Source organism: Halichoerus grypus, chromosome 4 (genome assembly GCF_964656455.1).
Source record: "Halichoerus grypus chromosome 4, mHalGry1.hap1.1, whole genome shotgun sequence".
Classification (NCBI taxonomy): Eukaryota; Metazoa; Chordata; class Mammalia; order Carnivora; family Phocidae; genus Halichoerus; species Halichoerus grypus.
In genome coordinates, this window is record NC_135715.1 from 193,257,049 (window position 1) to 193,282,037 (window position 24,989).

A 24,989-nucleotide genomic window follows, 5' to 3' on the forward strand; every position below is an offset into this window, starting at 1 on the left:
TAAGCATATTGCATGCAGAGGATGGAAGGGAAGAAGGACCACTGACTTAGGAATAGCATACGCCATAGGAAATGACAGTTTAAAGTACTGAAAGAATAAAACCATCAGCCTGGAATTCTGATGGAGACTTAAAAAAAAATAAAATACAAAAACTTGTTTTTTTTTAAAGATTTTATTTATTTATTTGACAGAGACACAGCAAGAGAGGGAACACAAGCAGGGGGAGCAGGAGAGGGAGAAGCAGGCTTCCTGCTGAGCAGGGAGCCTGATGCAGGGCTTGATCCCAGGACCCTGGGATCATGACCTGAGCTGAAGGCAGACGTTTAACAACTGAGCCACCCAGGTGCCCTGAAATATAAACATCTTTAGATAAAAACTGAGAATTTATCACTGTCAGACCTGCACCAGAAGAAAGATTATTAAATGGGGTTTTTCAGGTTAACAGAAAAGGTAGAGCATTGGAAAGGGTAAGCGTGTTGGTAAATATAAAACACTCTTCGTGGTTTTTCATTTCTTTCGATGATAATTGCCTTTAAAACGAAGTTAGTAATGTATGACACTGGAGTATGATGAACCAGAGCAGCAAAGGACGGAGGGTGTGTCGAAGAGCTGCTGTAATACGTTGACCTGATGGAATAGTCCATAAGGGAGGGCTGCTAAGTTAACATTGCCTGGTGTGAACTCTGGCGCAGCCACTGGAAAAGTAAAACAAGGGTTTGACTAAAAGCAAATAGGTTTGATAAGATAGAACACAAAAGCCTGCTTAATCCAAAAAAAGGCAGGAAAAAAAAGAAGAGATGAGACAGGTGGGGAGAGGGCAGCACCCTGGCAGAAGGGCCACAGCCATGACCGTGACAGGTCAGAAGCAGGCAGGGTGAGCCTGAACGACCGGAATGGAAAATCCTCACACAGAGCCCAACCAAGAGAAACCTGAAGCAGCTGTATTAATACCAGACAGAGTGGACTTTAGGTCTACTACCTGGATGTTCCCAGAGATAAAGAAATATGTATCAGAAAGATGCAGGGGACAGTTCAAAACAACATCTTAACTGTATGTGCACTTAATAACAGAGCTCCATAAGGCACGGTGCAGAATCAGGAGAAAGATTTGTAAGAGTGGGTTTTAAACATTCTGCATAGGCATTTATGAAACAGAAAATCAGTAATGTTGTAGAATATTGAAATAACACTATCAAATAATATGACCTAATTGGCATTGAGAGCACTATGCTGAGAAACTGTAGGGTTATACATTCTTTTCAAGTGCATGTGGAACATTCACCGAAGCTATTCTTTTTTTTAAGATTTTATTTATTTGACAGAGCACTAGCAAGGGGCAGGAGCGGAGGAAGAGGGAGAAGCAGACTCCCCACTGAGCACGGAGCCTGATGCGGGACTCGATCCCAGGACACTGAGATCATGACCTGAGCTGAAGGCAGACGCTTAACCGACTGAGCCACCCAGGCGCCCCCCAAAGCTACTCTTCATGGCAAGAGTATTTTATTAGGCCAGGATTACCCTGTAATCAATCAATAATGAGAAAAGTACAGACTAACTCTTCATGAGCATAGACACAAACATCTCAATAAAGTTTTGGCAAATCCAGTAATACATGAAAGTGCTGATTAATACAGGAAGTTCTACTATAGTACAATATACATGTGCTCCTTAAAAATCACCATGTTATGCAGTTGAAACCATAGGCTTCTGGAGAAAATAGGGGCACAAGACTCAAAACCTGATTCAGTGGCACATTTGGAAGAGAGTGAGGAACGCAATCAAAATGTTTTTTGCATGTTAATTGGTTAAAATACCATCCGATACACCAAATATAGGCACTATGGGTTGACTAGTCCCTGAAGTTTGTCAAAATGGGCGTCAGGAAATGGTGGAAGGAGGGCTGTGTGAAGATGGATGGGAAGCTGTGCCAGGAGGTGAGGGGTGTGGCCCACAGTACCCGTTGAACTGAGGTTGCTGCTAGCTGGTAGCAAGTTGAGAGTATTCTTTCATGGCTTGATTCTATTGGGTGCGGTCTTCTGTGTTCACCTAGTTTGTCAGCAGTGAAATCACACATAAACAGATGTAAAGTTTGTATTACATTGAAATTGTTCCCTAACATACCAGTTGTGTTGGAACAAATTCTCCCTTCAAGGCTCGTGTTTTGGCAAAGCTGACTGTATATCCTAACAGATGGGGTTTATCTCAGGAGCATGTGGTTTAACATTGGAAGATCAGTCCCTGTGGTTCTGAAGGGGAAATGTCATCTAAAACATGCAGTCGTAACAATTCAAAACCATTAAAGATTTTTTAAATTAGTAAGCCAGAAGTAAAAGGAAGTTTTCTCAATTTGATTAAGGGTATATACTAAAAACCTATAGTTAGTGTTATTCTTTCTCATGAAGAAAGAAAATAAAACATTCTTAATTACAACTGAAATGACTTGTGTATGTTAAAAACTCTAAGGAATCCCAAAACTACTAGGTCTAGTAAGTCAATTTTATCAAGATTGCAGGTTCTGATCAGCATACAAAAATAACTTGATTTCTGTAGATTACCAACAGAAAATTTTAAAATGACCTTGAAAAGACTATCAAAAACAATAGTAAAAAAAACATTTCAAAAGACGGTGCCATTTACCATAATATAAGAAATGCGCAGTGCTGAGGGTAACTTAGAATGTGTGCATGACCTACTGACAACGTGGGGACTTGGCTGAAAGAGAGAAGGCCAGGTAAGCTGTGAGAGCTGCCGGCATGCTGGGCGTGCCCGGGACGGTGCCCTTCTGCCCCCAGAGTGATCCAGAGTCAGCACAATGCCAGTCAAAGTCACACCAGGCTTTTTTAAAATAGAAATGAACAATCTGATTCTGAAGTGTAAACGTAAGTGCAGAGGGCCTAGAATAGACAGAACCATGTAGAGGATTTTTTCTATCTGATTTTGAGACATACCAACTGGAACTGCGAAGTGTGGTAAGGGTAGACATTCAAATCTACTGAAGAGAATAACAGCCCAAAGTAGACCCACATATACATGGTCAGCTGGTTCTTTTTTTTTTTTTTTTAAACTTTAGACACCACAACACACTTTTATTTATTTTTTTATTTTTTTAAGATTTTACTTATTTATTACAGAGAGAGCACGAGACGGGGGGAGGGTCAGAGGGAGAAGCAGACTCCCTGCTGAGCAGGGAGCCCAATGTGGGACCCGATCTCAGGACCCTAGGATCGTGCCTGAGCCAAAGGCAGACGCTTAACCGACTGAGCCATCCAGGTGCCCTGGTCAGCTGATTTTTGACAAAGGTGCCAAGGTGATGCAAAGGGGAAAAGGTTGGTCATTTTGCAGATCGTGCTGTAACAAATAGGTGGTCATGTGGCAGACAGGGACCGTGAACCCCTCCTTCGCGCTGTACACCACAGTTCCCTAACTGTACAGCTATAAGAAGTCTAGAAGAAAATGGGGAAGAAAATTTTCTTGACTATGGAGTAAGCAGATTGCTTAGGATCACAAAATAAGTAAGCTGTGCTTCGTTAAAAATTTACGTTCTTCAAAAGATACCGACAAAAAAGGCTGTAAACTGAGAAAGCGTTCACAGCACCACATGCGACATAGGACTTGTATCCAGAACATAAGCTCGTATCGTTCAGGAAGAAGACACACTCCCCAGTTACAAAAACGGCCACAGGATTGAAACAGACATTTCATAGGAGATACTGAATGGCCAGGACACACAGCATCCTCCTTGGTCGTCAGGAAGAAATGCACACTGACCCACAAGATGCCCCCACACACTCCCTGGAATGGCTGAAATTTTCGAAGTCTGGCAGTCCAAGCGTTAGCAAGGATACGGACAACTGCAGCTCTCCTAACGGCTGGTGAGAATAAAAAGTGATGCAACCACTTTGGAAACCGGTTTAGTGCTTTCTTCGCAGTTGCATGCTTACCATGTAACTTGGCGGTTCCCATCCTTCATAGTCACCCAGGAGCAATGATGGCCTGTCCACAGAGAAGGTTTGAGGATGTTCATAGCCACTCCTCCTGCAGTAGCCCAGACTGGATGTAATACAGGTGTCTAGCAGGAGGGTGGATCAGCACATTGTGATAGGTCCATATAAGGGAGAACTGCTAGGCAGTACAAAGGAATGGACTACTGATAGAGCAGCAATGTGGGTTCATCTCTAATTGTGCCGAGCAAAAGCAGCCAGACACAAGAAGGCAAGCCGTGTGACCCCTTGTATATGAAGTTCTAGAATAACCCAAACCAGCCTGTAGGGACAGAAAACAGCTTGGTGTATGCATGCAGTAAAGCCAGACGGGTAGAGCTGACTCTGACTTACGCAGAGGAGCTCTCATGGTATGGAGATCCTCTTTGTCTTGGGTGGAGTTTGTTTATCTGAGTGTGTACTTTGTCAGACTAACCCATCAACACAGTTTAAATGAGCATAGGGAACTATTGAACTGAGGTGTACGTAAGTTACACCTCAGTAAAGTGAGTTTGAAATAAAGCAGGTAGGGGATTAAGGATGAGATGGGTAGTAAATATCAGCCAGAAACTTAACCACAAGAACCCTCAACTTTAAACTGTAACTATTAGCAGCTTAAGAAAAATGGTATACAGGAATCCCTTGCTTTCTGCAAGTTCACGTTAGGTCTTTTATGAAAGACCTACAGTAGTGCCCGTTTTCACTAACTGAAAGACAAGTGAAAGAGCTCGGCATTGGTTTTGCAGTGAGCTGTTACAGAGGCAGCATGCCCTCAGAGCTCCTTCCCACTCTCAGCATCTCCGTGTCCAGCTGCCAGAGTTCTGAACTGTGCGAGCATCTGGACTTCACCTTGATTGATTTTGCACATCTGTTAAGATGTATTCTAAGCTATCAAAAGCCTGAGGCATGATTTTTTGGGGTCTAGGAATGTCAAAAAATGCTTCCATACCAATTAGTGGTATTTGCATTTTTGCTTTCCACCATTTAGGCTTAGGAACACTCGACTTTCCGGTAGAGGGAAAACCTGTATCAGGAAAAGGCCAGTGTACCTAACTTGTAAGTCAGAGACTATTGAAGAAGAAAGGTGTTGTTTTTAAAAACTGTGGCTTATTTCTAAGGAAATAAGAAATTTTACAAAACGATCACATGCAAATGAAAAACTACAAATGTTGGGGCACCTGGGTGGTACAGTCGGTTAAGTGTCAGACTCTTGGTTTCGGCTCAGGTTGTGATCTCAGGGTTGTGAGATCGAGCCCTGCATCAGGCTCCGCGCTCAGCGTGGAGTTTGCTTCAGATTCTTTGCCTCTTCCCCTTCCCCCAACTTGCACCCCCCCTTCAAATAAATAAAGTCTTAAAAAAGAAAAAGAAAAACTAGAAATGTTTGGGCAGCAATCTGCAGGAAATTTTAAAATCACAAATACGTTTTTTAAAGATCTCAAGGACAGAAGCCAGGTGGCAGGCAGGTAGCTTGTAAGGGAACTTGATGCTGCTGAAGTCTGGTCAGCTGGTCGTAGTTGGTGATAGCGTATATCAAGTCTCCAGCCTCCCACCATTACGTGGGGTGGGTGGTGGCTCCGTTCACAAAAAAGGCGAGATTAAAAATATGAAGCCTATTGCTAAAATAAGTTACCTGGTAGAAAGTCCATAGGTTAGTTAATATTACCAAATTCACGAGGGGGTTACAGAGTGAACACTCTGAGAACTTGGGAAGTAAGCTAAGAAAATGAAAACTGACCTTCCAGCAAAAATATACTGGCGTCACTGTAGGTTCACAAGTTTTGAAAATGCGAACTCGTGTTCTGGGGACTCCTTCCTAAGGGCATGTGCACATGGGAAGGTGGCCACTCCAAGCTGCGTGGGTCCTACCTGAGCATCTTTTCCCCGTGAAATGGCACCTCCTCATGTGGCTCTCAGCTCTGGGGACCACTTAGGATGCTGCCCTTCAGGGGCCCTCCGAAATGACCCTGTTGCACTCTTTGAGAAAGCACTTTGTTGTATTGGTTAAAATTGAAAAGTAAATGTGAAGGGGACCAGCCCCGCAGGTTAGAGAGGGTTTTTTTTTGTTTTTGTTTTTACTGGTATTCCTGGCTTGGCCTGCGTTTGGGGGGTGCGGGAGTTTAGCCTCGGTTTTAAGGTTTTAATCGGAAGCTTCTGGGACCATTTGCCTGACGGGATTTCAGAAGACTGTTGTAAAATGTAGCTCACCTTTGTCACCTACACATATTTTTCATATGGTGGCGCCACCTTGTGCCTGATGCTGTATATTTCTCCCTGATCGGTAAAAACATGAGCCATTTTGTAAACCCTGAGTGCCTCCCATCCCAGTCCGCCTTTGCTGTCACCACTCATACAGGACTGCTACATAAGGCTGCTGAGCCTGGTGTGTTCTGTGCGGTGGGACTTGAGTTCCTGTGTCCCCTGTGTAAAGGCACCTGAGAAACTCCCATGGGACAGAGGTGCTAATGAACGTGGAATCACAGAGCTAGCCACTCAAAGATATTCAGCCCAAAAGTGGCATCATGTTCTGAGTTAATGAGTTAATTATTTATAGATGTTGCCTGAAAGCCATTCCAAGTGAAGATATTTCTACCCTTTAAATGAAGATTCATAATTTAGAATCAGCCATTGGAATATTAACTGCTTTTTTTCAAAAAAGCTGTCTCTATTCAAGACACCTCGGCTGAGAGGTCTTCTGTGCCCCAGTCCCTTGCAGCTTGATTACCTAGAGCTGTGACCATTTTGTCGGTGACAGAGTGACTTTGCTTACTTGTCCTCTCCCCCACTGTACTGCCAGGCTACATGGAAATAGGGATTTAGCTCTGTCCTGGAGCCTGGACCTGTGCCAGGCACACAAAAGGTCTGAGCACTTACTGGTAAAATTCCCTCATTACGTGATAAAAACGTTAAGAGGACATTGCTAGGCAGTTTATTAAAAGGATAATTTGATGTGCTCTTATTGGACATGTTCAACATGTAATTCTGGTTTTGTCCTTTTGACCTTTCCATATGAAAATTGCAATCTAATTAAAGTACAGTCCTAATTTTGTATGTTTATACATTTCAAATTCACTTGTTCTTCATTTTCCCAGAAATAATGATTTTTAAAACAGATGTGTGCCCCTTGCACATGCTGCACAGGACTGAGCAGAGGGAGGTTCAGACCGAGATGCCCAGGGGACAGTCAGGCACTCAGTTCAGAAGCACTTCTCCGTGCAGAACTTGGCCGTAGTTGACGGCCTGCAGTGAGATGGTGGAATCTCTACGTGCTTCCTTGGAACGTAAAATTTAACTTTGCTATCTGGAATTTTCCTTGAAGTTAAGTTTCAAATACTCAGAATACAAATGTTACAGAATTCAAAACATTCAGAATTCAAGTATGATAGTAGTTGAGGAAGAATTTTTAATTCATTACCTGCTCGAATGAGCATGTGTTGTCTTTATTGGTCAGACCGCACTCAGCAGTGTGAGTGGGCAGGTTGCCTGACGTGAGACGTTTGCCAGCGGTGGGGCATGGGATGTGTGAAAGCAAGAACGGGGTAGAGGTGGCCTGCTCCTGCCCTGGTGACAGGAGGGAGAGATTGCAGACTACAGTGCAGCCTTGGGCATCTGTTCTGTTTCTGTTTCCCACGGCTTGGCAAGCCAGAGTGCTGTTGACATTGTTTGATAGATGTGTTCAGTTTTCTGAAAATGTGGTAGCTTTGACAATGAGCAAAAATCATAACTGAAAACCTACTTTGCATTCTGTTTATCAAAAAATAAAGACCCACCACTAAAGTCCATCCCACACATTTGGAAGAGCTAAGAGCGTGTTTCTGATCTTACTTTGTGGGGATTCTGGAGACTCACAGACCTGGATTCAAATCAAGGCCCTGCTCTGGATAGCTTTCCAAGCAAAGGCACCCATTTCCCCATCAATGAAATGGGGAGAGTCGCACCAAAGTGGTAGTGGATTCAAATGGAGTGCAGACGAAGATGTGTGTGAGGTACTTAACCCAGTGCCATGTAAATGCAGTAGGTTACCCATGTCATACGGGATCATGTCGTGACAGTGTTTTCATTTTCACTTAAAGGTGAATCGGGGCTAGGAAAATCAACTCTCATAAACAGCCTGTTCCTGACTGATCTCTACCCAGAAAGAATCATACCTGGAGCTGCAGGTACAAAAAGCCCCTCTACTACTGTAAGTGTAGTTCTCTACATGAAAGCGGCTGAGAGCACATAATAGATATTTTTGCCTCAGCCTTGTGGTTTTGTTCTGCTTTAAACACAGGGACAATGTTCTTTCGGTCGGGAAAGGTGCAGCACCTGAAGCCCTTGGATCTTGTTTGTTTACTGAGCATGAGTCCACAGGTCCATCCTCTCCCGAGTTGGTGTTCTTTTACTGTAGAAGTATAAGAAACAGTTTCTGCCTAGATTATATGTTTAATGGGAGGGTCAAGGGAAAATGTTTTCTCATGAAAAGAGTTCTCTAAGTAGCTGACAACTGTGGGAATAGGTGTGTACTCTCCTTGCATATTGTGGGAGCGTTGTGGGTTAGCACACAGTGCCTAGGACTTGGGCTGCCACACCTGGGACATAGAGCCCTCTCATAAATATCTCTGAATTCAGTATTTAAACAAATTCATAAATTGTTCTCTTTGCCTCAGCAACAGAAGTCATAATTTTCAATATTGGCATTTTAACCATCCCGAGCTGCTGTTTTACTTTAGCTGCCCGGTTTCCTTGCCAACTCAGGGATCATTTTTACATGGTCCTTGTGTTACCTCTGAAAACCTTCCTCCAAAGAGGGGTAATGAAGTTCTAAGTCATTTATTAATTAGAAACTAACAGGTCATCTCTTCTCTTTGAAAACTGGTTAATTTTTTTTTTTTTAATTTATGAAACTTTTGTTTTTCACAGACAGTCAAGTAAAATGTCATTAAGGTTAGGGGATGTGTAGGCTTCTCAAATTTCTGAAGTGATGCTATTTTTTTTTCTTTAAATAAAATGTAACATAAGGGAGGTTCCACACCAAAGTTCATTACAGTTGATTGTTAGCAGAAGATTGGCATTCCAGTTTTCATTACAGAATCAGAAACTATATCTTTAGTTTTAAACTCTATTCCACACATGTATTACTCTTTTCTCTGTTTTTTAAATCTTTTTTATTTGGCTTCAATTTTTTAAGTAGATACATCTTTACTTCACCAAATCTGTCTTCCCCTCGCTCCAGTCTGCTATTGATACTATCCTGTGAGTTTTCAGTTTCAATGAAGCTTCCAGAAAGTGGTCACTTTTCTGTTCAGAGAGTTGCTGCTATTCTTTTCTTCAATCTCCTGTTGAGTTCGTAGGTGTTCAGAATGGTTTGATCCCTATCCAGCTGAATTCCTGGGACCAGACGAAATTTAGGTCTCCTACTCCTCCGCCATCTTGCTCCTCCCCCCCGAAAACTGGGTTAATTTTTAAGTACATTTTCTCATTAAGTTTGTTTCTTTTCTAGAGAAAATTGAAAGAACTGTCCAGATTGAGGCTTCAACTGTGGAGATTGAGGAGCGAGGGGTCAAGCTGCGCCTGACAGTGGTGGACACACCTGGCTATGGGGACGCCATCAACTGCAGGGATTGGTACGCCCCTCGGGGACGCACAGCCCCAGAAGTGCTTACGGTTATTTGAATGTATTCACATTTACAGTGTTAGAGTGTTAGAGTGATGATTGGGTTTGAGGTAGCTGTGTATAATAAAACGGTGAAACACTTTAAAGTGCACTGATTATAACATTTTAAATGAGGAATTTCACGAAGAATGAGTATTTTTTCTGTAACAGCCAAGCATTCATCAACTGCTAGTATAAATGAAACCCCTGGATCTGAATGAACCCTGGCCAGTGGAGAAGATTGTGACGTAGACCTTCCTCTTAGAGACTCGATCCTTGGCCTCGTTAGCACAGACACAGACAGCTGCAGGTAGAAGAGCACTGCGTCCCCATGCCCTGTGGCGAGGGCTGCATCCATGGTAGAAGTGGTGGGCTCCAGTCTCGTGGGGTGTAAAGCCCCAGCTTGCCAGCACCTGAGGAGGAAGGGTGAGGCAAGGGAAGCAGGGGGAGGCTCTCCCACCTCCTTCCTTCCTCGGGAGTCTCTCCCTGCCCTGCCTTGCTCTGCATCGTGCAGCAGTGGTTTACATTTTCACACACTGCCCCGTCCTCTGTGCACAGTCCTTGTGAGAGCTGGCAGCCCTCTGTCTGCTCAGTCACCTCAGGTGCTTTCAACGGTTCTGTTCAGGCCTTTGACACCCACCCCCACAGCACTTGAGGGAAATTGTGCTTGGCACACTTTCCAGAAACCTCCGTCTTGCCAAATGTAGGAGTCTGTTTTCCAGTCCCATCTTATAACTGAGTTATCAAATTATATTTGGTAGAGGGGCAGGGAAGAAAAAAACTTGTTTTGTCTTTAAAGTTAGGGAGTGCCTGCCTTTTGTATCCCACTGCTACCAATACTTATGTTTCTCAGTTTTAAGACCATCATTGCCTACATCGACGAGCAGTTTGAACGGTACCTGCATGACGAGAGTGGTTTGAACAGGCGGCACATCATCGACAACAGGGTGCACTGCTGCTTCTACTTCATCTCACCCTTTGGGCATGGGTAAGTGGACCCCACCATAGAAACCAAGTCCTTAGAATTTCCTTTCTACTTGCTGGGTTGACAGCTTCCCCCAAGTTGCATATTTTCATACAAGAAGTGAGATAATTTTGAGAGAACAGAAATGTGTGTTTCATTCCCTTCAGACTTAAGCCTTTAGACGTCGCATTTATGAAAGCGATACACAATAAGGTGAACATTGTGCCTGTCATTGCCAAAGCCGACACCCTCACCCTGAAGGAACGGGAACGCTTGAAGAAAAGGGTATGTGTTTTTTACTCAGGGTAGCTGAGGGCCAGGCGCCTGGGAAAGAGTGGACGTGTGCCTGAGATATGGGGGAGCAGGTGGGAGGAGTCTGATAGTTTTTAAGGAACACCTAACACTTGTAGACTTTTAATATTCTAACTGTTGTCAAGTTCTTATTCTTTGTAATTCACCGTACATGAAAACGCCCTCAGTGAATAGAAGGGACGCCATGTGCTAGGTGAGTGATAGGAGTGTGGAAGTGTGATCCTCTCTATGAAGTTCTGTTAAGTTTATCTAAACGTTTTACTGCAAACAATCCGTTTAGGAATAGGTTTTAATTGTCACCGTCTGGTATTGTGACTGTTTAAAGGGCCTCTGTTTTGGCCATTAAGAGGTTGCCTTGCAGTTGTCCATCTGCCAGCCCATGTACCCCTCTCCTCCCAGCAGCCCTGTGCTGGTTGTTGGACTCTGGTGCCTTTTCCTGTTATCTGAAAAGCCTCTTTGTGGACTCTTTGGTATATATTTTTTAATTAAATGCCTGTTTGTATTTGTATGCTTATTAAGAAAGTCTAAGCTCATATGCTAAATTCTACAAATAAAAGTTCTTTCTTTGTTTTTTTGAGAGAGAGGACATGAGCAGGGGTGTGGGTGGGGACAGAGGGAGGGAGAGAGAGAATGCCAAGCAGGCCCCACACCCAGTGTGGAACCCAAAGCGGGGCTCGATCCCACAACCTTGAGACCATGACCCGGGCCAAAACCAAGAGTCTGACACTTAACAGACTAAGCCACCCAGGCACCCCAAAAGTTCTTTTAATTATCCATAAAAGGAGTTGTTGTAACAGTTACATACTTACCCTTCCAGAGCATAGTCTGTTTTTGTTTTTGTTTTTATAGGATGGGACCATAGCATACGTATATTATTCTGCCATTTGACTTTCTAAGAATTCCCAGCACACACAGAAAACACTCCCCCGAACCCTTATACAGCTCAGAGCAACACACACACACACACACACACACACACACTCAGCTAGGTACACTCCCAACACACACAAAATATTTCTTCAGTGTGTTTTTTGGTCCTCGCACTGCCACCCCTTAATTCCTGGCATCAGGGATCTTTGCTTAGCTCCCTTGTGTCTTCCAGGAGTCTAGAACAGTACCTGGCGCAGAGTGGGCACATGTCTGCCTTCTCAGAACTGTTCAAGTCAGATTCTTAGACGGGAAACTGATGGGCGTTTTAAGTGTTGAAAGATGGGCGTTTCAAGTTTGAATTTCCTTCAAAACAAGTTTGTAACACCTTATATTCCCAAAGCAGTGTGAGCTTGCTCTGCTTTTTGCCACCCCTGGAACCGTCCTGGATGTCACCAGTTTTTCTAAAGTGTCTCCCATCTGAGAAACGGGAAGTGTTTTCTGGTTTCCATGTTTTTAGACCTAGTTTTGATTTTTGTGTTTTCACGTTTTTCTTGATGTCTTCTGTCACGGCAGAGTTTTTCATTTCTACCATGCATACATGTTTGTCAGCCTTTTTCTCTGTTGTCTCAGTGCTTGCCAGTCTTTTAGGAAATATCCGGGCCTTTGGGAGAGCCACTAAAAGGTTTGGGACGTTTATGCTTAACGGTACGTATTTTAGTAACGCCCACTTAAGGGAACTCCAGCTTTTCTAATAAAGAATGTTACGCTGGATTCCAGAAAGGTAGGGAAGCGGGGTCAGAGTTAGAATGTTGTGTCCACCCATCTCTAATCCTGTGTCCAGAACACTAGGGCTCGATTTCAAAATCTGAGATGAAGTGAAATCCCGTTTTGCCCTTAGCGCTTTCATCTTGGGCCTTCCTAATCCTTCTCTTGATCTGGTTTCTCCCTTCCACCTCCTGGTATCCCCCACTCTCTGATCTAGAAGAACCTCTGGCAGACCTGCTTTAGTCTTCCACTTTCAGGTGTCGTTTCCTAACCTTTCCTTTATCTCGAACTCTGGCTCCCCGTCGGCCAGCAGCAGTTGTCCTGTCTCGGGCTTGGCCAGCGAGCCCTCCACCAGCCTTGGGCCTCAGCAGCAGGGTTTGCTGTGCTTTCAGAAGACTTGTCTTACTGCCTGTTTTATCACCTGTCTTCCTAACCCCTGAATGTCGGCATTGGTTAATATTGTTTTGATCATATCATACCTCCTGTGGCTTCTGCTTTTCCCTTCTGATAATCTTTTTCATGTGACTTCTGTGTGTAAACAAGAGTCTCTTCTTCCCCTGCTCCTGAGCTTGCCTCCCAGCTTCCCTGGCTCTGTACCTGAGCCCACCTCTGGTGCAGTTGCCCAGAGAAATGTGTGATTGTTGTTGATTCACCACTTTCTTTTTCCTCTTTTCCAATTCAAAATAGCCTATTTATTACATATTTCTCAACTCGATTCTCATCCTCAGTGTAAGCACCGTCCTGATGGGGCCAGCAGGGATGGATAATGGGCAGGCAGGAAAGGGGAAGAGATGCAGCAGGTTCGTGCTTCCTGCCTAACTTCTCCCACCGGTGAGATAGTTACTCTGCCTCCACTAGGAATGAGGACACTGAAAGGACATTGCGAAGAGGGAGAAAGACCTCTTCCTGAATCCTCAATTAGTGCAGACAGTGTGTCAAGTTCGAGGTCTTTGATCATAAAGGCCTGAGGGTTCCCATTAAGAACATCCATTACCAGATTACCAGATTAGGGTTTAAAGTAGGGACATTTCTGCCGACTTGGCGTATGTGCTTGGCCCTTGCAGCCCAGGACCCCACAGGAGAGTAAGTGGCGCTCTAGCCCGCCTATACCTGCTGGAGTGCCCGGCACAGAGGGCGTTCTGTCCCCTCTAGGCCACTCTGCAACCTGGTTGGTGGAGTGTGTGATTCTCCTGCTTGTTGCCTCTTGAATAAAATCCAGAGCCCAGCCTGGCATTCAGGCAACTCTCTACTTGTCCCTCTGGCTTAACCCAACTGGAAGGCTTACTTCCCAGCCATCCTGGATTTCTTATTATTCCCGAAACATACCCTGGGTGTCCTCTCTTCGGAGCCTTAAACAAGATTATTCCCCCACATGCCCCTCACTCCGGTTCGCCCCCCTCGGGCGACACACTTGGGCTCTTCTGGTGCCCGCAGCGCCTGGCCGTGCCGCTCCTGGGGCATGTGTGGCTCCGGGGGCTGGCTGTGGTGTGTGACTTCCTCTTAGCTGCTGTGCGGCCCTGCTGCTCTATATGCCAAAGCTGGGGCATTATTATTTACTCTGGACAGCGGACCGCGCAAAAGGCAAGCATAAATACTGCTCCAACAGTTTATAAAATTATTTGAAAATCACTAATCAGTTTAATTATGTATTGACGGTTAGATAATTCTGATATATTTTTAATAGTTAGATTTGATTGAAATGTCATGTGGTTTGGTAAAATTGCTCCTGGTTTGTCATTCTTTCAGATTCTGGATGAAATTGAAGAACATAGCATCAAAATCTATCACTTACCTGATGCAGAATCTGATGAAGATGAGGACTTTAAAGAGCAGACTAGACTTCTCAAGGTAAGCGCGCTCTCCAGGTGCCCAACACAAGTCACTCCTGTTCCCGGTCATCAGCGCCATGGAAGGAGTTGACAAAGGGCCACATCCTGGAAGGCTGGCCTTTGACAGATTGTCCGGTAGATTCAGTTACAATAATATTTTTACTTTAAATATATTTTGACATAGCTGTCACCTAGGTTTAGAAACCTTACTATGGGTTTAATTTGTTTCATATAATTTTTCCCATGTGGAAAATACATGCCACTTCTGAGTAAAATGTTTTATACCATTAGTTGGCCAAGGAAGCACGTAGTAAGCAGGAGTGTGCTCAGTCTGTGCCTGTGTTCTTATGTTCACAGTGAAAGTTGGGGTTCCCTGTGTGGAGCCTCTCCACCTCGTGTGTGTCTTTCTAGGCCAGTATCCCGTTCTCTGTGGTTGGATCCAATCAGTTGATTGAAGCCAAGGGCAAGAAGGTCAGAGGCCGCCTCTACCCATGGGGCGTTGTGGAGGTGGAGAACCCGGAGCACAACGACTTTCTGAAGCTGCGGACGATGCTCATGTAAGACCCCCGTGCACCCCTGTGGGCAATGCCTGGCACAGGGAGCGGAGCTTTTAGACCGCGGGGTGTGCAGGGGGGGCCCCCGCAGCCTGTTGTGCAAGGCCCTCCCTGGGGGCGCTCTGGGACTCAGGCTCCGGAACCGGCCTGTCCCTCTCGAGGCCGAGTGCTTAGCACACCCTCCTCCCTAGTCTCCCAGCTCTCTTGATGCTGAAAGTAGACCAGGTGTACACTGTGGAATGGCCGCAGCAGACGTGGGACGCCTCATGCTCTGGGAGCAGATGCTCAGGCTGGCTGCACGGCGGCTTCTCCACTCTCGGCTGAAACACGCTACCACTCCAGGTCCACCCCGGGCAGCGCTGAGGTTCTTCAGTGCATTCTTAGCCCCTGCCGCAGGCCTGACTACAAAAGCAGAAGTTTTCCCTCTAAAAAGAAAGTTCACAGTTAGTGACAGCAGTTGTTGTTCTTGAATCAGGAGGCTAGAACAAAGAGTGCTGCTAAAATCGAAGACCCTTGGGGTGCCTGGGTGGCTCAGATGGTTAAGCGTCTGCCTTTGGCTCAGGTCATGATCCCAGGGTCCTGGGATCGAGCCCCGCATCGGGCTCCCTGCTTGGCAGGGAACCTGCTTCTCCCTCTCTCTCTACTGTTCCCTCTCACTCTATCAAATAAATAAATAAAATCTTTAAAAAAAAAAAAAAAAAATTTCTTAAAATCGAAGACCCTTAACTCCATCAGAGAGTGGAGGATCTAGGCAAGTTTTGAGTAACTAAAAATTGATTAAAACAACCAAGCTTCATCAGACGTAATTCAGTCACCACGTGGGAAGCTCAGGACGGGTCCTTACGGCCGCGCGGCTTTGGTGGAGGCTGCAGACGGAGCCTCCCTGTGAGCTGTGTTTCTCTCGAGTGAGGGAGAGCATGCCAGCACTCCGTCTGGTCCCCTGCATTCTGTGCAGACAGGAATGCGTTATCTTTACTCATTCTTGACTGCTTAAGTGTTTGAAAAAGCTGAGCCAAGAAAATTATGGATGTTTTCTGAGATGATTAGAAGAGTCAAAGTCCTATTTCTAGTTTATTCAAAATAGTAATACTTAGTTGTATGGTTTTTTCCATAGCTTAAACTAATCAACTCTCTAAACTTGAGAAGTCAGGAATAATTGAATTACATGTTTTCCATACATTCTTTTAGAGCAGTATGTTCTGTTTCAGACTTGCTTACCTAAAAGGATCCGCTAAAATCTGTAGCTCTGTGCAGTGGTGGTGGTCTCCTGCAGAGCTTGGCAGTGGCAGTAGGAGAGGCCCGTGGAAGGCTCTCTTCCCCGGCTCTGTGGGTGTACTTCTGCTTGTTTGTTGTGGGGCAGACGAGAGAAACCTCCACAGCTTCAGCCCTGTATCCCAAACTCCAGCAACTTTGTGTACAGTTCAGCAAGTAACAAGTAGCTCAAACAACCGATGGTGCTTTTCCCTGCGGTCGGTCGGCTCCCACACGCAGCTGGCCTTGCTGTGCCCTTCTGTCTTTCAGCACCCACATGCAGGATCTCCAGGAGGTGACCCAGGACCTTCACTATGAAAACTTCCGTTCCGAGAGGCTCAAAAGAGGCGGCAGGTTGTTGCCCCCACCTCATGCTGTCCCCCTCTGTCCACATTGTGTCACAGAGCTACACTGTCCCCCCTTCTACCTGTCCTGTTGGGCCTTCCTGACTCTAAGCAACATGATTTGGTTTCCTACTAAGAAACCATTACCAGGTGTTTGTTGCTAATGGCATTGTAGCTTGCTTTTTGTAACCTGTCAAAAGTAACTTGAACCATCTGCACGCAAAGAACAGCTTTAAGTGGAAGGGCCAGAGACTGGTCTTAAGAGCATCACTCTGTCTATAAATGAGGACATAACTTACCTGCCATTAAGAAAGGCAGCTCCACTCCTCAAAAATGCACACAGCGCCCTCCCCTTTCCTCTTTCACCATCGCAGTAGATTTTATTTGAGATCTGTGTTTTGTGACCTGATTTATGTCTGCTTGCACCACATTTCTGCTTAGCTTAGGTATCAAGTGATCCACATCATTTATAATAAGAATTTTCTGTACGGCAGTTGCTCCCACACTCCTGATCTACCCCAGTGGGTGTGGGTGCCTGGAACTGAGGAGCGTGCGGAACTTTATACACACACCCCTGTTTCCTGTACATAATCTGTGATAAGGTTTAATTTCTAATCCGGGGACAGGTGAGGGGTTAACAACAACAACAGCAATAAAATGAAACCGTTACAGCCATATACTACAATCAGAGTTACGTGCATGTGGTCTGTGTGTCTCTCAGAATCTCTTCTTGCCCTGTACTCACCCCTCTTCCTGTGAGGATGCCCCTGTGGGGAGGGACGGGGGCGCTGGGATGCAGCGCTGGGCTACCGCCGACCTGACGGCTCTTGAGGATCATGTGCCTCTGGACCACAGCTGAGTGCGGGTCACTGAACCCGCAGATAAGGCGGGGTGGCTGTGTTGTAGTTTATTAAAATATTCACATTTTTGAAATCTGGTGGATTTGTGTATATATACAGGGTGTATGTTCAAGTTTGCTTTTTTGTGTTACTTACCTGGGGAGCAGATACTAAGTAAGGTTTCAGAGGTCGATGAGGAAGCCAGGTGTGCACTTGTGAAGAGCTGTGTCCTCACCGCTCACTGGGCCTCCCCCGCCAGCCCCCTCGGCCTGTATGCTTGAGCCCTGCTCCTTGTTCAAGTGTCCTTGTCACAGTCTGTGTCCATTAAGACCTGTCCATCCTCCTGATGGCAGCACCTACTCCTCGAGTAAGTGAAGACCAGAGTGTCCCACCCCCACTTGGAGTTAGAGAAGTTTCTAAAATTCACCATCTCGTGCTGTGTTTTTTTCATCTTTCTTATTCATTTCATTATTCATTCATGTTAGTCAGAAAAGTGATAAACAGGTAATTTTAAATACTTTTCTCAGAAATGTAAAGTGAAATTTTACTTTGGCAATTTGTCATCAGAAATAATCAACTAAATTTGTAATTTCTTTCAACTCTTAGAAAAGTGGAAAACGAGGACATGAATAAAGACCAGATCCTGTTGGAGAAGGAAGCAGAGGTAGGTAGAGGAGGATATTGTTGGTGTACCTCCACAGATCATTACAGTTTTTCTTCCTTATTTTTTTAAGAAGGAATATATTACACATAATCTATTTTATTGTGTGTACATCTCTGTGTAGTATGGATATTGCTTTACATGTGTTATCAGTTGATCTCCAGTAGCCATTTAGTGGGAAAAACTTGGGAATAGTGCAAATTTAGTGATTTTAGTCCCTGACGCTTAGTGAATTTAGTAATTTAGTAAAGTACTCAAAATTCAGTAGCTTTCCCATACATAGACAATACGTATAGACAAGTTGGAAAATATAAAGAAGGAAACTGCCATTTATACCCATTAACAATTTAAGAAGAACTATGCAGGACTGATGGAGAAGAAACCAGGAAACTCTACTGAAAACAGTTTTCAAAATTTAAATGGACACATGACTTTAGGCAGGATGCTCATTGCAAAGATCACAGTTTTCTCTAAACTGAATGCCATTCCTTCAGAGTGGTTTGGTTTGTGACGTTCTTCTAGGGGAGAGCTTGCTGAAATAGTTCCGACGCTTGCTCTGAAGATGGGGGATGGAAAGCACAGGGAGGCCCTGTAAAACACACACTAATGAGGGAGGGTTAGCTCCACCGCTCATAGAGATCCAGAGGGTGGGGACGCCTGGGTGGCTCAGTCATTAAGCATCTACCTTCGGCTCAGGTCATGATCCCAGACTCCTGGGATCGAGCCCTGCATCGGGCTCCCTGCTCCGCAGGAAGCTTGCTTCTCCCTCTCCCACTCCCCCTGCTTGTGTTCTGTCTCTTGCTGTGTCTCTTTCTGTCAAATAAATAAATAAATCTTTAAAAAAAAGAAAAGAAATGCAGAGCATGGCACGGGCATGATGGGCTGATGAAATGCACGTCTAGAAATGGGTCCGAAGTATGGAAGAGTGTTTGGTAGAGGTGACATTGGGGTCTGTTAGAGCTGTGGAATCCAAGCATATCCAGGAAATCCTCAAACAGGCCAGCCTTTTGGAAAGAAAACTCACCTGTTTGGACAAATTAATTCAACATGGATTCAAGTACTTAAATGTTAAAAACATGGTTACTTGAAGAAAATTCAGGTAAATATTTTATAACAACGTGCCTGGAGGCCTTTCTAAACTAGTGGAAACTGTAGTCGTGAAAACTGATGAGGGTAGCAGAGGAGGCCCATCTACCACGTGAGCAGCGGGGACCTTGCTGCCCTCTAGAGAAGTCCCAGGCCCACTCCCCACCTGGTAGTGGCAGCCTTTTTCCCACCTTTTAGGTTAAAAAGCATCTTCTGTTGTCTGTCTTAATTCTTCAGTTTGTTGCTAATTTCTGTTTCTTAATTGAGTTGCATTTTATCATCTGCTTAGTTTTCTATTCAGTTGTTTGTTCTTTTACCGATTTATGAGTTCTTTGTGTGTTAACTCTTGGTCATGTTTTAGGAAAGCATGTAAGCTGAAATTTTAGGAATCACAAAGCACCCATAAAGAGTGTCCAGGGAGGATGGACCTTGAGAACCAATAATGTGTCCCTGTGTCCTGTGCCCGTAGCTTCGCCGCATGCAGGAGATGATCGCAAGGATGCAGGCGCAGATGCAGCTGCAGATGCAGGGTGGGGACGGCGACGGTGGGGTCCACGGGCACCACGTGTAAGGTAAAGCCTAGAAGACAGTGCTTTCAGATGCCTCAACTTAGATGTCATGACAGGCACCTCCCTCTCGTCTTACTAATGTCTTACATTTTGAAGCTCTTGTGTTTAACTCCATAGCATTCAAGAAGATCGGGCAGCTTCTAAAAAATGGAAGCTTCTGCTTGGTTCTGCATGTCTCATAAACACTTTCCGTTTCTTTCTGAGTTAACAAATATAATTAATGAAGACAATTTAAATATTAAAATAACCTTTATTAGTCATGCAATTGGAAACTTATTATAGCTGAAAACAAAGAGAGCTTTGAAAGCATTATTAAAACAGATTATGCAGACCAAAGGTAAAGAGGGCGTAAAAGGGCAGATTATGCCAGGTGGGCCAGGGACCTCGAGGGGGACTGCTCACTTCCCACTCTTCGCCACAGCTCTGCTCCACCCCATGGCAATTGGTGAGTCATGCAGATGTCTGGCCTGGTGTGTGCTGGCCTCCCTGTTCGAAGGGAATCTGCACACCAGGGACCGCGGACCAGGAAAAAACAAATGTCTACTCCCCTCTGTCCTGGGGACAGGTGGGCATTCAGAACTATCTAGGTGACTGCTGTCAGCACCTCCCAGAGGAAGGACGGAGAGGTAAAAAATACAGGCCAGAGGAGGAAGCAGCTACATGCGGTTGGGGCAGAGGCCCGAGGCTCCCTGGAAGAGAGATGCCTGGGGTTAGGCAGACCACGTGGGTGCCGGCCACAGGCACAGATCTGGGGACAGGAAACTGGGGGTGCAGGTCCAGAGGTCCACTAGAGGTGGGAGCCTGATTGTAGAGGCAGGAGAATGTTCGTGACAAGAGGTGATGTGGGGACATGAGTGAGCTGAGGCTTAGCCGACTCGGGACAGGATTGATGAGCCAGAAGGCAGGGAGCCCTGAGCCTGGGACATCTGTCAGCAGTCTGCCACGGCAGACGCGCAGGTGATAGAGGAAGGACCTGCATGGGTGTGTGGGAGCACCGGCCACCAAAACAACACCCCTGCCCTTGCGGCTTGTGGGGAAAGGTCTGAGATACGTATGAAGCACACAAATACCCATGTTCGGTGTAGCCAGCTACTGGAACGGAAATGTCCACATAACCCACCACCTGGGCCAGAGTTGGTGGTTTACTTTCAGCTGGGTCCACACAGCACCGTTGAGGATCCTGTGGTGTGCCAGGGTTTGAAATTATTTGCCTGTACTCATATAGCTGGTGAAATGTCAGCACACCCAACCCCATGAGGCTGATGCTGCATGAGCAGGCTTGGCGCCCGGGGAAAGGCCGGCGAATTAGAAAGAAACGGGACTTCTGAGCGGTGGGGCTCACTTGAGGCCGGAGGAGGTGACAGACGTTTGCTCATTTTCTCTGATCTTGATGCTTCTCTAAATTTTAAAACTTGATGAAATTATGAAGAATCTACTTTAGGTATATACAACTAATATATATTTTTGCATACTCTGCAATTTGGTGGTGCCCTCGGTTCCCAAGAGATGTTTTGATTTAGTTAACTCTGGTCATAGGAGCCAACCTTCTGCTCAGTTTGTGCCCTTTGTTATACAGAAAATGATGCTGTTAATGGTCATAGCAGTGAGTGCTGTACCACTTCCATTGACATATGTCATATTTTGTTTTTCCAGAAAATGCTTTTGCGAGATACAGAAAACATTCCGCATGAGTACTACAGCTGCGTGTTTCCGAGAGATCATTGGAGGGGTGCCCATCCACATTTTACAGTACCTGTGCCTGAGAATTTAATTTTTTTTTTTTAAACTTTCGATGTGTTTTGTATGAAGTACTTTTAACATTTGTATTTCGTTGCTATGTTATACTTTATATTTTGTGAGGTGAACCTTCCGTTTTCATTTTTCTTCCACCTTAACTAACCACTAATGTTGGAATTGATTTCCAGGATCAGTCAGTATGTATAATTAACGTTGACTTTCTTTGATTTGGCTGGCCTAACTGACTAATTGTTGAGGAGCACTCTTGATTTCATTTCTGGAACATTCGGACGTAGCCAGCATGTGCCTGGGTGCTAGTGACATGGACCCAGTGATACGGAAAGATGGGCTGGCATCTGCAGGGCATTGACCTACCAGGTCACCGAGATGGAGATTCTCCCTGGCTTCGCTTTGTTTTGAGCACAACACCTAAAACCAGTTTTGCTGCTATAATTCAATACTGTTAATTCATCTGCACGTTTACTTTTTTACCAAGTGAAACATAGAATTATTATCTAATATGATATGTGTATACTAAAATAGCTCTTTTAAAGAAACAGGCAATTAGGAGCAAATTTTAAGAAGTCTTTGGATTCTGATGCTAGGTCATTTTTTAAGCTGCTCTGCAGAGAACCTGCCACAAGCCACGTTTTGTAGTGTTCCCCACTGATACCGGTTACCCTCCGCTACGGACAGCGAGCGTCCGTGAGCTCCAGTTTTCATATTACAGCAGCGATTCTTACCCACGCAGAGAGAGCCAATAAACGATTTTTACTCAACTAACATGAAAAGTTACTTTTTTAAGGAAAATTAATAAATGATGTATTTAGAAACCAGTCTTTTTACGTTTTTATATGGCACCCTAATGTATTTTCTGTAACTACAGGTTTATAAGATCTGCCTGAGCAGTGAGAATCAGGGTCCTTTGGGGGGTAGCCCTCTGAAGCCAGACCTGTCCTGGGCCCTGAGGCTAATGGCCCCATGATGCCTGAATGCCGACCAGGTTTTCCTGATTTGGCTTTCCTTTAACTGGTTCTCTAAAATTTTTAATAGTTTTCTGAAAGGAGGCAAATGGCAGCAGTCATTTTTTTATGTGCAGATTGTTATCCATTTTCAGCCATCATCACGTCCTTCGTTATGTGTACTACAAACCTCCCCGTATGTCGGGTGAGATGGAAAGACATTTCAAATCTGCTCTGTGGCCTTGGCCCTTTCCTTCCTTCCAAGGGGTGCTGAGAGGCTCCGGGGCTTGCTTTTTTCAACATTTCTACTGACATTGGGAAAGTGGTCCCCAGAAAGTGATGGGTGAAAGGACACCTGGAGGGAGCAGGTGTTGGCTCCATGTTTTCATTTTGCTCTAACAGGAGGGGCAGAGATGCAGAAAACACTTCCCCTGGGAAGGGATGGGAAGAATTTTTGCTTGGGCCAGACAAAATAAAGTGACGTGGTTGAAACACATTAGTCACAGAGGCGGGCTACAGACAGTAATCAGGTGTTCTTGAGAACTTTGTCTTCCCACTGTTGCATAATGGTGACTAGTCACAAGCCTTAGGTTCAGGCACAGTTGTACAAAGTTCTTACCAAGGGAAAGTGTTAAGTGACTTTAGAGCACCTCCGTGCAAGGCCAGCTATCTGGGTTATTTTGGCACTAAGTACACTAGTAAAAGCTGTTTAAAAGGTGGAGCTGGGGTCACATGTACGCGTGGTCCCCCATATGTTTGGGTAGAACTACGAGGGCCAGCCGCCACCTGATAAGGGTTATGCAGGGTGGGTGGACCTACACTGTCTCACTTCTACATCCCCCTCTGTTTTGCTGCCCAAATCTAAATAAATACTTTCACTTAGAGATAACTGCTTTTACTAAGAGATAATCTTTACCTATAGAAATGTATTTTGAAAACTTATTTTACACAGCAGTTTTGTATCCATTGAAACTAACCTTTTATCAATAAAGCATTATTGTTTGGCTATTAAGTGAAGAGTTATTATTGGTTCTTTATGAAGGTGTGATCTTCTTGGGAAGGTTCAAAGCCCTGCAGGACGTCTGTGCATGAAATCGGGAAGAATTACTTGCAGCAATAACCTCAGTAACCCAACTTTGTATTGGCAATCCCAGCCCAGAAGAAAGAGCCATAAAGACTAGGGAGAAATTAATGACGGGTGATCTGACCATCTACTTAAAGTGAGAGAATGTGTGCTAAAAATTAGCACTAGTAAGAGTTCAGTGATGTCTACTCATGAATTAGAAAATGGAGCGGGAAAAGGGTTCTCATTCACTGTAGCAGTAACTACTAAATACCTAGAAATATAACGACTGGAATAGATCTAGGAAATTCTATTCTAAATATTTCTAAGAAGAGATGGCTAAGGAGAGCTCTACAACTTACTAGAGGACGTTGTTTACACCTGGGCTACAAGTCTGGTCTGGGTGGCTGGATAGCCCTTTGGCTGCCCCCCACCACTGAGCACCCAAGGACCCACCACTGCTTCCTGAACCACCTTCTCTCTGGTCTCACACCCTATACTCTCCTGTTTGGCACCAGCGGAGGCCCTGCAGCCTCCAGGGAGTCCCCGCCCCTCTTGACCAGGCTCTCTCCCCCTGGCCCCCACTGGCCCTGCACACCTTTGTGTGTGTGTGGGCGGGGGTCCAGCCCTGAGACGTGAGTGCCATCCCGGGAGTAGTGAAGACAGTCCTCTGGTCTCTGACGGGGCTGGGCGCCAGTTAGAGGAAAGGCCTCAAGGGAGTGATGGGGGACGTGGGAACAGGAGGTGGAGGGGCCTCTGCAAGGCTGAGCCCCTGTCCCCACGTGCCTGCCAGGCTGGCTCCCTGCTGAGCCTCAGACCCTGAGGCTGCCCCGTGGGGAGGGTCAGTTCTTTGAGCCTCCTCTTTTAGGAAATATGATGGGTCTGGCCAAGCTCAGGAGGTGAAACTCTAGGAGGGGTCCCCTCAAGGACGAGCCCAGGTCGACCCCATTTATTCCCTTGAGGGCAGCGCGGGGCAGGACCCGGCCCAGCGGGCAAATTGGGTAGGATCTTGAAGGATGCGTAGGAGCTCACTGAACCCTTGGAAGAAGGGGTGTGTGCTCCTCGTAGTCGCGGGCCTGGGAGGCCCAGGGAGTAGTGTCACATTTCCATTTCCGGGTGGGAGTCCTGAGGCTAAATGGGGGACAAGGCTGAGAGGACCGTGGGCCTCCCCCGCGCGGCCAGTCTCCACCGCAGCACAGCGTCGTTGGGCCGTCGGTGGCCTTAGGCCACGGTCCGGACGGCCCCAGGAGCGCAATGGGGGAGAGTTCGGCGGCTGGCTGGGCGAGAGCCGGGGGGAGAGGAGCCGCGCCCGGAACTGCCTCAAGCCCCGCCAGCCGAGGCCCCGCCCGCAGGCCGAAACCCCGCCCAAGGCTGAAGCCAGCCTCCCGAGTCGAGGCCCCGCCCAGGACCGAGCACCGTCCAACGAGGCGATTCTCTGCTGATTGGCATTCGACTCCGCCGGTCCAGGCCGCGGGCCGTACAGGCCCCGCCCCAGTGGTCCTCAGGCCAATCGGCGGCGCGTCCGCGGAGGCGGGGGCGGGCCTAGGCGGGGCGCGGGGCGCGCGGCGCGG

The 24,989-nt window shown here is 45.9% G+C and overlaps 1 protein-coding gene across 2 annotated transcripts in view; it reads left to right on the forward strand.

Annotated features, from left to right (window-relative positions):
* Positions 1-23,367, forward strand: part of SEPTIN2 (septin 2) — a 33,011-nt gene extending 9,644 nt beyond the window's left edge. Inside the window, exons 4-13 of one of the 2 annotated variants that reach the window (XM_036081867.1) lie at positions 8,051-8,137; positions 9,460-9,583; positions 10,466-10,600; positions 10,744-10,861; positions 14,270-14,371; positions 14,764-14,909; positions 16,428-16,511; positions 17,947-18,004; positions 19,557-19,659; positions 21,310-23,367. In XM_036081867.1, coding sequence (XP_035937760.1) covers positions 8,051-8,137; positions 9,460-9,583; positions 10,466-10,600; positions 10,744-10,861; positions 14,270-14,371; positions 14,764-14,909; positions 16,428-16,511; positions 17,947-18,004; positions 19,557-19,658 — 956 coding nt within the window. In that variant the 3' untranslated portion in view covers position 19,659; positions 21,310-23,367. Of the gene's footprint in view, positions 1-8,050; positions 8,138-9,459; positions 9,584-10,465; positions 10,601-10,743; positions 10,862-14,269; positions 14,372-14,763; positions 14,910-16,427; positions 16,515-17,946; positions 18,005-19,556; positions 19,660-21,309 lie in introns of both variants that reach the window. The other variant, XM_078071604.1, reaches the window with a different exon arrangement.
* The last annotated feature ends 1,622 nt before the right edge of the window (positions 23,368-24,989 follow it).